Here is a 12,311-nt window from a genome sequence, read left to right as displayed (position 1 = left end):
AACAAAATTCTCCAGTATTCTGGATAGATTTTCTATGAAGGATTTTTGGGAAAATATGGAAAAAGATAATGCTGACTGGCCTGTGATCTGTACTGTGTAGGAGATAACTACACTAACAGGATTAAAGAAGGACCTGAAGACTCAAATACATTCACATCAATTATTTTTGATGTTTAACTTTTTCCTCCTCCTTGTTTTGAGGATACAGTTTGTAACTGAGAGTAGAATGGCTTAACTAGTCCAATACAAAGTTAAGCTTATAATAGGGAGACATAAAATTTCAAAAACAAGCCACCACTCACCATCTGTGTTTCTTCCTGGCATTTTTGCCTTACATCATTTAGCATATCTTTAAGTTTAGCTTTCTGCTGGTCCATTTCATCAAGGCGATCTTGAGCATCTTGTTTCTGAGCTTCTAATTCTTGTAAATTACTCGTTTCTCTGTCTAAGTCATTCTGTAATTCCTAAGGAAAATATCATAATCTGTTACAAAGTGAGGAAGTTTGAAATGGCTTCTTTGTTCATCTACACAGAAATATCTTGCTAATGTTTCCATGACCTGGGCGCAATTTCCAACATGAAAACTTGTGGAGTAAAGTCTGATATTCAAAGCAAAAGCAGATATCCTATAGCAAAGGATCTAATAGGATCTAAAAAGATCTAATAGGAAGAGGATGGGGCTAGCCTCCAAAAATAAACTTAATAACCTAAAGGAAAATAATAGATGCAGTAGCATATTTGTAAAATTTATAAATTTCTTAAATTGTCAACTGAATGATTTACATGTATTTAACCCACAAGGTCCATTATCCAGAGGTTTTAATTTTTTGTTATTTTTCTTTATCCCTGAGCCATGGAGAAAATAAAAAATCTAGAATATAATTTCTCCTCCACTGACACACTTTTAAAAGATTTCAAAACAAAAAGCAGTTGAAAGGCTGTTCAATAGTTCATCAGCTATTATTTGAAGAAAGTTTTTTTCCTGAAATCTTTTTCACATTCTTATTCCATCAGCTAACAATATGTAATTGTAAAACAATTTACAAAAATTAAAAGTTATACAAACTGTTAAAGTATTATGTTAATGACATCATCTTTTATTCTCCTCTCATTTGAATAGTCAACAACTACCTAAAGCACTTACTGCAGGCTAAACACCGGAGATACAAAAACAACAACAACAACAACAAAAAAAAAAAAAAAAAAAAAAAAAGCTCACATCATAATAGAGGTGAGAATCAGGTGCACACAAAATGAAGAGCAAGTAGACAGAAGTTCATCTCAGAGGACAGCACTAGCATTAAGAAGATTTAGAAGGCAGAGCCAAGATGGTAGCATAGCAGGAAATAGTACAATGAGTTCCTCCACAAAAGCTCCTCTAAATAGAGCTTTAAAATGCACAATGCCAAATCCTGGTGGAGAAATTCAGAAAAACTCATAGTAAGTCTGGTTCAGTTAAGATTGGCATAAGGAGACAAGAGAGATCTACTGACACAAGACAGTCAGACCTAGAACAGGGAGTAACCTATGTTTTTTTGGACTAGAGTGAAGTCTATATAGGTAAAAGAAGGTGGTTTAAGCCAAATTGTGGACGACCTAAATGTCTGTCAAGTAATTTATTAAGGGTCAGGCCCCATCTTAAGTATATAAAAATAAAAGTAAGATAGTCTCTTACTGCCCTCCCACTCCCTACCCTAGGAGCTTAGACATATGAAGAGAATGCAACACACTTGTAACTAAATAAATAAGAGCTACTCAAAATGATTTTACTGATTATGATAGGGGTAATATGCAGCATACTAGGGAGAAACATGTCTAAGAACTGGGGAACTCAGAACAGGTTTCTTTCAGAAGGTTGCATATGAACCAAGCCTGAAGGAGATGAAGAGATTAGCATTTCCTTCTGATCCCATAAAGATTTTTTGATAAAGAAGAGTGATATAGTCAGTTAGGAAAGTGGGGTTTTTAGACTGTTTATTAGGCTGAAAATTCATCCAACATACCCCAAGTAGAGAATGAAAAGTATGATTATTTCAGTAGATATGAAAAAAACCTTTGACAAAGTACAAAACTTCTTTGTACTTAAAAACTTGAAAAATCCTAAAGCTAAAAGCACAATTTCTTAAGCTGATTAAAAAAAAAAAAAAATTACCCATTTAAAAACTCACATTATATATGATGAAGAAATATAAAAAAGCTTTTCCTACAAATAGAGAAATAATTAACAAAGCTGCCCCCTTTCCCTCCCATCATTTGACATGAATATCAAGGGAATTAATGAAAAAAATAAAATAAAATACAAAGGATGGTAGTTTAGCAGTACCAAACCTAAAACTATATTATAAAGTCAGAGTCATCGAAACAATTTGGTACTGGCCAAGAAACAGAGTGGTGGATCAGTGGAATAGATTAGATACATATGACACAATAATCAAGGTCTATAGCAATTCAGTATTTGATAAACCCCCAAACTCCAGCTTCTGGAATAAGAACTCACTATTTGATAAAAATTGCTGGTAAAACTGGAAAATAATGTCAAAAACTCAGCATAAACCTGCATCTCACACCCCAAACCAAAATAACATAAAAACAACCATCAAAATGAATGCATGATTTTAAGCATAAAGAAAATACCATAATCAAATTAGGACAACAAGGGATAACTGACCTATCAGATCTTTGGAAAAAGAGAGAATTTATGACCAAAGAAAAACTAGAGAACATTATGAAAGGCAAAATAGACAACTGTGATTACATTAAGTTAAAAAAATTTTGCATAAACAAAATCAATAAAAACAAGATTAAAAGGGAAATACAAAGTTGGGAAAAAATCTGATAAAGGTCTCATTTCTAAAATATATAAAAAACTGTGTCATATTTATAAGAGTACAAGTCATTCCCAATTGATAAATGGACAAAAGATATGAATAGACAATTCTCAGATGATGAAATTAAAGCTATCTATAATTATATGAAAAAAATTCCCTAAGTCACAATTAATTAGGGAAATGCAAATTAAAACAATTCTGAGGTACCACCTCACACCTCTCAGATTAACTAAGATAACAGGAAAAGATAATGATAAATGTTGGATGGAAAATAGGAAAACCGAGAGACTAAGGCATTGTGGGTAGAGTTATGAAATGATCCAACCATTCTGGAGCACAATCTGGCACTATGCCCAAAGGTCTATAAAATTGTACATGTCTAGTAGCATCACTAACTGGATCTGTATTCCAAGGAAATTATAAAGGAGGGAAAAGTATTTGGAATTAAAAACCTTATTTAAAAAATGAATGATGAAAAATATCTTTACTAAAAATGTTAGTAACAGCTTTTTGTGGTGGCAAAGAATTGAAAAATGAGTAAATGTCCATCAATTGGGGAATGTCTAAATAAGTTATGGGTATATGAAATTAATGGAATCTATTGTTCTATAAGAAATGATGAACAAGTGAATTTTAGAAAGGCTGATAAGATTTACACAAACTGATGCTGAATGAAACAAGTAGGACCACGAAAACATTGTACACAACAGTAAAATTGTATAATGATCAACTATGACAGAATTGGGTCTTCGGCAGTTCAGTGATCCAAGGCAATCCCAGTAAACTTTGGATGGAAAATGCCATTCACATCCAGAGAGAGAACTATGGAAACGGAATGTTTAAAACAACATATGCTATGTCCACTTTTTTCTTTCTTCTTTTTTTTTTCCCTCACAGTTTTTTTTCTTTTGTTCTGATTTTTTCTCTCCCAATATGATTCATTTGGAAATATGTAAAAAAATTACTTTGCATGTATAGCCCCCCCAAAAAAAAAATCTGCTATTTTACAACTGGGGAAAATAAAAACATTTTTTTAAAAAATTAAAAATAAACATAAAGAACATTAAAAAATAAAAAAGAAATACTTGTGGAACCAGATAATATTAGACACTGAGTATTGGTTTAAGGAGGAATATGAAAAACAGCAATAAGAAAAATGACTGAAAAGGAACTTCACAATAGGGAATACTGGAAGACTAAATAAACATTAGATAATTATTATAGGGACTTTTTGAAAAAATTACATAAGTTAAGAAATAACATAATGAATATTTTAAAAATATAAATCTGGAAGCCATGATTAAATTAAGGTTGGAAGAAGGAAAGCAATTCAAAGATTTGAAGGTCTGTTAATAAAAGAGAAATTCAACTTCTTAGAAAGAAAAGAACATAAAGATTAAGGTCTTACATTGGGGATATGTTAGGATTCTTACAAGGTGCTAAGTCACTGGAATGGATATAATTATTTAATTCAGCATGGTACTTAACAATTCTCTAGTTCTGTAATGTATTACTAGAATTCCATGAGATTCACACCTTTAAGAGAGCATACTTTTAAGGAGCTCCCACAAGCCCAGGGAGTACCCACAAGCCCCCTCTCAGAGTTGGAGTCTGATTCCACACTCTAGGAGATTCAAAGTGAAGAGTGATTCGAGATTCCACCATGGTACAGGCTGGAGACATTGGGAAGAGGAGAGACTGGAGACACTCATGCAAGAGCTCTCAGGAATCAAAGAGAGAGGAAGGCCTCCAGAAAACTAGCCGAGCCCCAAGTGAAGGAGATAAGATTTGGAAAGAAACAGTGAAGGACCTTAACTCCTGGCTGCATTTTGGTTTTATTGAGCTGAACTGAAACTAAGGCTGCCTCCAGAAGTTCCCTAAGAAATCTGCTCCAAGAGAATGATTATATTTTAGAGAAACAGAACATTACGTTCTGTTTCCAAAATGGATCTGTGAATTGATGATAGAACATTAACTATGCAAGAGAGTTTAATGGAAAGGCATAACAAAAAGAGCGTCATTCTCCCCAACATTCCTGCTGATTCTCAAAGCTGCTCCTTGACTATACAGTGACACTGTTCCCTATTTCTATCTCTTTCGGAAGAAACCTAGAGTTCCCACTCTGAATCAACAAACCCCTCTATTTCCCAACAGTCAAAGACCTCAAGTAGCCCATCCACATCCCAGAAAAGCATGACAGAATGAATAGAGAAGTAGTCCAAAGCAGCACAAGTTCCATCTCTTACACATAATGGCTTTCTGCTCTAAGCCAGTGATGTCAAGAAGAAATAAATCTGTAAAGTATGCATACCTTTAGATGCAACAATACCACTACTAGGTCTATATCCCAAAGAGATCTTTAAAAAGGGTAAGGGATGCACATATGCAAAAATATTTATATCAGTACTTTTTGTGGTGGCAAAGAACTGGAAATTTAGAAAATATCCATAAACTAGGGAATAGCTGAACTAGCTTTGGTAAATAATTATAACGGAATACTTTTGTGGAATAAAAAATGATTTCAAAAAACCTGGAAAGACTTTCGATATAAGCAGAACCAGAACATTGTATATAGTAACAGCAACGTTGTATGATTATCAGCTAATTATTATTGACTTTACTCTTCTTTAGCAACACAATGATGCAAAATAATGCCAAAAGATTCTTGACAGAAAATGCTACCCACATCCAGAGGAAAAAACTATAGTCTGAATGTAGGTTGAAGCATATTTTCACTTTTGTTTTGTTTTTCATGGTTTTCCCTTTTGTTCTGTTTCTTCTTTCACAACATGATTAAGGTAGAAATATGTTTAACATGAGGAAAAGAGGTAACTGAGTGATGCTGGTAGGAGATGAAACTGGAAGTGACAATGAGGGACAAGTATTCCAACCCAGTATATCACATTAACTCCCAATCAATCAATAAATAAGTATTTATTCAATACCTAATATGTGCGAGGCCCTGCATCAGATAATGAGTAAACAAAATAAAATAGTCCTTGCCCTAAAGGACCTTTCATCCTAATGTTGGAAGACATGTGGAAGACACATACATAGTTGTAAGTGGAAAAGTCACTCAATTAATAATTATTTATTAAGTGCCTAGTAGGTACTGTGCTAAGTGCTAGAGACACAAAGAGGGAACAAAAGACAGAGACTGTCTTCAAGGAGCTCAAAGACCACAATCTTGTGGGAGAAGGCACTACCAGGTGCCCCGCCACCAGGAACAGGCAGCAAAAAATTTAAAGGTAAATAGAAACAGAGATCTCAGGGAAGAATGGGATAAGTAGGAGATATGAAAGGGCCTGATGTTTTTTGTGTAGGTGAGATCATTCGATTATGTAGGAAAGGCAGCATCAAGGATATGAAGAATAAAAAAATTAGCCAAGCAACTGAGGCAGGATGCACAGAAGAACTGGGAAGACTGGTCCTGCCACTTATAATCTAGAAGATCCTTTAGCTTACATCAGATTCTTTATTTGTCACATGTCAGGTAAGACTAGACCACCTCTAAAATTCCTTGCCACTCAAAGTCTAGAAGAATCCCAGAATGGGCCCTTTGAGAAGTGCCATTTGCAGAGCCCCCACCACACTCACACACAGGGCAGGGCCATGGTCCATGAGGGCAAAGAGCAGAAAGGGAGCAGCTGGGCAGGCTCAGCAGGAGGTGGCACAAAAGTCACAAAGAACCGCTGTGGGGCCTAGGGGCAGACAAAATCAGCAGGCAACAGGCATGAAGCTCAGTCAGAATGACACTGCTAGAAAAACGCATGGGAAGAAGGAGGGCCCTATGAGGGAGTCACACCAGCAGGATGACTCTGGAGGCAAAGACCCATCTGGGAACAAACATATCTGTGTGGGTATACACCTTCTGGAGAGTAAAATGGCTGCATTAATGGGGTAAGTAGGTCTTGCCACTAATTAACCCAAATTAATCATTTTATTGGATCAAACTCAGTGAAAGATTCTCTCCAGTTCAGCAGTGGCACAGGTGCTCTTACCTGCACTTCACTAGTTTTCTGCCTGATGGCTTCTTCCTTTTCTCGAATGTCTTGTTCCAAGGAATACTTCTCTCTGAGTGAAAAACACACACCCAGACTCAGTAAAGCAACACATACTTATTGAGGTATCCTGAGATTCTTCCTCATCCTCTTGGTTTACCCATATCCTGTCCATCCTACAAAATCCAACTTACATTCTACTCTTCCATAAAGTTTCCCCACAATCATGGCCCACACCAAAAGCACTAGCCACTACACCTTTCATTCATTATTTTATTCTTATTATCTGTACTGAAAAATTTGTTTGTAAAATACCACTGGATCAACCAGGTCAGAAAGGTCTCCGGTGGGATAATATAGATGGTCAGGAAGATCCAAGTTCAAATCCGACCTCAGACATTTACTAGATGGGTAACCCTGGCCAAGTCACTTAATTTCTCCATGTTCCAGTTTCCCCAAATGGAGATCACAGTAGCACCCATCTCACAGGTATTTCTGTGAAAATAAAATGAGTTAAGTATGTAAAGCACTTAAAGTGCTATAAAAATTTTCATTATTATCACCATCATCATAACTATTAATAATATATTGACGAGCACCAGAGAGATGCAGTTGAGGGAAAGGCAATGAGATCAAAAGAAGTATAAAAACTGAACAAAGAAAAGAAAGTGTGACAATTATTTGGAGAGCTATGGAATAGTGAATACCAGAAATTAAATTTAGAGAGGAAAAAATCAAAATAGGAAAGATGAAAGAAAAAAGGCAGGAGGAGAGAGACAAAAAAATGAAAGCAGAAAGATCTAAAAAGAAAGGGAGAAAATTTTAAGCTTAGAGAGAAGGAATTTAAACAATGAAAAGGTTTCGAGGAAATGAAGACAGTAAGACAGGATAAGTAAGAAAAGATTAAAGAAGGGAAAAGAAACAAGAGTGCTATCATTAGGTTAATAGATGCTTAAAAGGTGATGAGAAAGACAAATGTAGGAATGAAAACATCCACAAGCCAGGAAGCAAGAAAAAGACTAAGGATATCACAATCAAGAAAAAATAGCAGAAGCAAGAATTCGCAGCAAACTGCAATGAGAAAATGGTGTCTATATTTTTGGCACAGCAAAGTGGATGTTATCTATGGTTCAAAGGGCAGCCTGGTCTTCCCTAAACAAAAAAGCAAAGGAGATGAAAGAATGCTTCTCCCTTTCTAAGGTATCATGAAAGATGAACCTTCCTTTAAAAAAAAAAAAAGATGACAGAAAGGGAAAGAAGAAGGGAAGGTGGGAGAGAGAAAGGGAGGGAAGGAAGCGAAGGAAGGGAGGGAGAAAGAAAGGGAAGGAAGGAAGGGAGGAAAGGAGAAAGGAAGGAAGGAAGGAAGGAAGGAAGGAAGGAAGGAAGGAAGGAAGGAAGGAAGGAAGGAAGGAAGGAAGGAAGGAAGGAAGGAAGGGAGGGAGGGAGGAAGGAAGGGAGGGAGGGAGGGAGGGAGGGAGGGAGGGAGGGAGGGAGGGAGGGAGGGAGGGAGGAAGGGAGGGAGGGAGGGAGGGAGGGAGGGAGGGAGGAAGGAAGGAAGGAAAGAAGGAAAGAAGGAAGGGAGGAAGGGAGGAAGGAAGGAAGGAAGGGAGGGAGGGAAGGAGGGAGGGAGGAAGGGAGGAAGGAAGGGAGGATGGAGGAAAAACAAAAAAGGACTTATATTTGAAAATTTTTTTAAAAATCTAAAAAGATTGGGTAAGAAAATGTTAACACATACAAGAAAAAAAAAAAAAAAAAAAGACCTTTGAGTAGTTGGAGCTAAGAAAAAAAGTTAAGATTTTTCCTGAAAAGGAAGAAGCCAGATATGTATAGAAGATTCAGCTGCTTATCATTCAAGAAATGATGACTTGGCTCCATAGGGGTTGACAAATGACAGAGTCTCTTTAAAGATTATTGGGAAAAAGAGGAGGATCAAAAGAGAAAAAGGATTTCTTCTCAGGTCAGGTAAGATAACTGACTAGAGAGAACACAGAAAGAGATGTCCAATTCTTTGCATTTACTTCCTTTTTTTTTTTTTTTTTTTTTTTGGGGGGGGGGGGCAAAAGCAATTGGGCTTATGTGAGTTGCCCAGGGTTACACAGCCAGGAAGTGTTAAGTGTCTGAGAGCAAATTTGAACTCAAGTAAGTCCTCCTGACTTCAGGGCTGGTGCTCTATCCACTGCACCACCTAGCTGCCCTCTTTGCATTTATTTCCAAAGAGATTAGATTAGAGTAGAAAGTATGGAGTGGGGGGGGAGGGGGCGGGAAAGGAAGGGAGGGAATAGCAGTTAATATTAAATATGTTAGAGGAAAATAGCTACCATTGATGAGTTCAAGTTACTTGGACCAAAAGAAATCATATACCTGAATACTGCAAGAACTAAAAGAAAATTTACTGAGCTCTTCTCGACATGTGAAAGATCATGAAAAATAGAAGGTACCATAAGATTAGATAAAGATAAATATTCCCAATTTCCAAAAAAAAGGAAGAGAAAAATTTAATCTGCCAACTAGAGAAATTAGATTAAGTCTAATTTCAATTTTTGGCAAAATTCTAATATGTATTATTAAATGATTAGTGAACATTTGGAAAAGAAACAAATAATAAAGAAACAGAATGCCTTCATCAAGAGTGAGTCATATCCCAGACTAATTTTATTTTCCTTTTTTTGACAGGTTGACTGAACTGGTAAATCAAGAAAGTACTAAAAAATAGTTCCTATAAATTTACCAAAACACTTAATAAAAAGTATGTAAAGCACTTTGCAAACTTTAAAACACTATATAAATGCCATTATTATTGTTGTTGTTATCACCTGATAGATACTCTTTTAAAAAAGAGCTTAAAAAGCAATCATCATACAATGAGGAAGATTGGAAACTGTCTGAATGTGAGAGATACAAAAGAATTATTGGCATAATGCAATGAAAAGAATTCGAGAGCTGGAGCCAGGCTCTAGTTTTCCTTAGCTATGACATATACCACCTGTGGACTTTGGGAAAGTCATTTCAATTCTCTAAGTCTTGGAGTCATTATTTGTGAAATAACAAAACTATAAGACATTCCAAGATGTCCCTTCCACCTCCACATCTACCATCTCTCCACTGGTGCACCTTAGGGACCTGCACTTGGTCCTGGACTGTTAAGCAATTTTATCACTTCAGATTCAGATAAAGGGCAATGATCACAGGTGCATCAAATTAAGTAGACAACCCAAACTGGGAGAGAGAGCTAACACACTTGATGACAGAGTCAGAATCCAAAAAAATCTTGACTGGCTAAAACACTTGGCCAAATAAGATAAAATTTAACAGGAATAAAGGTAAAATCTTATACTTGAGTTTAAAAAATCAATTCCAAAAGTGCAAGATTGAAGAGACATGGATAGACAACAGGTTGTCTAAGAAAATTTTTACAAAACTATGTGCAAAAATAGAAATTGGGTGTCTATATTATGTCCCAATAAGTCACTCAACAATTATTTATAAAGGTCCTACTGCATCCCCATTCTAATCTATATTTAAAGATGTAGAAGATGGAAATAGTGTGAATGGAAGCCAAAAGTACTTAAAGTGATGGTTCTACTAAATAAACTCTGCCATAGTTAGACAACTTGTAGACTATTGTATTAATTCTAAGAGTAACATTTTAGGAAGAACATTGATAAGCTGGAGATTTTTCAACTTTGTGTTTAATGGTATTTAATAGAAATGGAACATTTGGAAGAAAGAACATTTAAAAGTTATATTTGAAGAGTCATTATATGAAAATAAAATCCCTTGTTCTGTTTAACCCTAGAAGGTAAAGAAGGGGCAACGGTGAGAAGGTACAAAGCCCAATTGCTTCCACCCCACCCTTCTACCCCTTCCAAAAAAAGAGTGCATCATTTTTCAAATAAGGATTAGAAGATTAATCAATTTTAAGATCCCCTACACCTTTGAAATACCATGATTTCTGTGAGAGGCTTCATCCACAACTATACACTTGGTACAGACTCATAAGCAAATATAACATGCCTCAGACAGAATCTGGTGTACCAAAGTGAGGGCTATCAAATGTTCTCAAGTAAAAGATGTCACTGAAAAAAATCCATTAAATGCATCAATAACTAAACAAAACTCATGCTTATTTTTTCCCTAGCATACTTCCCATAACAGGTTTGTAACACCAGGGTCATCCTCAACTCCTTACTATCCTTCTCCCATAATGTCCAATCAATAGTTAAATGTTGTTTCTACACCATCAATCACATATATCCCTTTCTCTTTACTCATACACCCCCAGTCAAGCTTAGCTCCTCACCACTTCTTTACCAGACAATTGTCATGGCCTTATCATCGATCTCCCAACTTCAACTTTCTCCTGACTCCAATCTGTTCTTCACAGACCAATCAGAGTGACTTTTCTTAAATTCTGGTCTAAGCACAATATTTCCCTACTCAAAACTCCATCAGCTCTCTATTACCACTAAGATAAAGTATAAACTCTCTTGTCTGGAATCTAAAGCTCTTCACCTAATCCCAACCTCTTTATTATTCTAAAATCCAGAAATAGAGACCAGTACACTGGCTATTCTATACATACAATGTTCTAGCTCCCCTCAATACTTTTACACTAGTCATCCCCTGTGTTTCTAATACATTCTTTCTTCTTTATATCCTGATGTCAAGACTCAGCTCAAGCACCACCTTCAAGAAGAAGCCTTTTCTGACTTCCTACCCCAGTCCCTATTGCCTTTACAGATGACTAGTCCATGTGTATTTGTCTATGTAATAGAATGCAAGCTCCTTGAAATCCAGGGCTTTCACTTTTGCCTTTGAATCTCTACTGGCACACAGCAGTAGGTCATAGGTCAAAGATGGCACATGGTTATAAATACTTATTTAGTGACTCATTAGGACATAACAGAAACATCAACGTTCCATTTTTACATATAGCTTTTCCTTGATCTTTGCAAGGCATTACTATGTATTTTGTATAACTTTTAGAGACATTTTAGGAAGAAAATGCTAAAAGCAATTTATGAGATACCTTTGCAGCTGAGCAATCTCCTGACTGATATCATCAAGTTCTTTTACTCCTGTGAATTCCCCTGATCCAAGAATACTTGAACTATCCTAGAAAAAAATCCAAACATGCAATAAGGTAATCATTTCTTAATGTTAATGAATGTTATGATTAACTGATGCCCAGAGGAGCACCCACACTAGCACAAGTTTTAACAGCGTAAAAGCAGAAGAAAGGAAATATGTCCAGTGGATTTACCCCCATTCCCACGTGGCTGAGGTGCTTTCTGGCCTCCCTTACACTCACCTGAAGAGGAGTGTTTCTTTCTGAGGGAGGAATCATGTCAGAGGACAAAACCTGAGGAGGATCTATTCCTTTATGAACCTTTTGCTGAATGAAATACATGGCTAATGCAAACTGCTCCTTGCTTAACTTTCCCGTCTGCCTTGTATCAGCCAGGGCCCTGTCACAAATGTG

General features: G+C 36.2%; 1 protein-coding gene across 9 annotated transcripts in view; it reads right to left on the bottom strand.

Annotated features, from left to right (window-relative positions):
* The window catches only part of EPS15L1 (epidermal growth factor receptor pathway substrate 15 like 1), a 111,479-nt gene that overhangs the window by 64,533 nt on the left and 34,635 nt on the right, over window positions 1–12,311 (bottom strand). For all 9 annotated transcript variants that reach the window (XR_012488570.1, XM_074306090.1, XM_074306107.1 and 6 more), the window contains 4 exons: window positions 12,141–12,297; window positions 11,859–11,944; window positions 6,830–6,902; window positions 303–464 (listed from right to left, as the gene is read on the bottom strand). Coding sequence is in view for 8 of the 9 variants with exons in the window: in XM_074306090.1 (XP_074162191.1) it covers window positions 303–464; window positions 6,830–6,902; window positions 11,859–11,944; window positions 12,141–12,297 (478 nt within the window). In the remaining variant the exon portion in view is untranslated. The remainder of the gene's footprint in view (window positions 1–302; window positions 465–6,829; window positions 6,903–11,858; window positions 11,945–12,140; window positions 12,298–12,311) is intronic.

Source organism: Sminthopsis crassicaudata, chromosome 1, assembly GCF_048593235.1.
Source record: "Sminthopsis crassicaudata isolate SCR6 chromosome 1, ASM4859323v1, whole genome shotgun sequence".
Classification (NCBI taxonomy): Eukaryota; Metazoa; Chordata; class Mammalia; order Dasyuromorphia; family Dasyuridae; genus Sminthopsis; species Sminthopsis crassicaudata.
The sequence above is the reverse complement of the archived record's forward strand: the minus strand, read 5'-3'. Positions and strand labels throughout refer to the sequence as shown.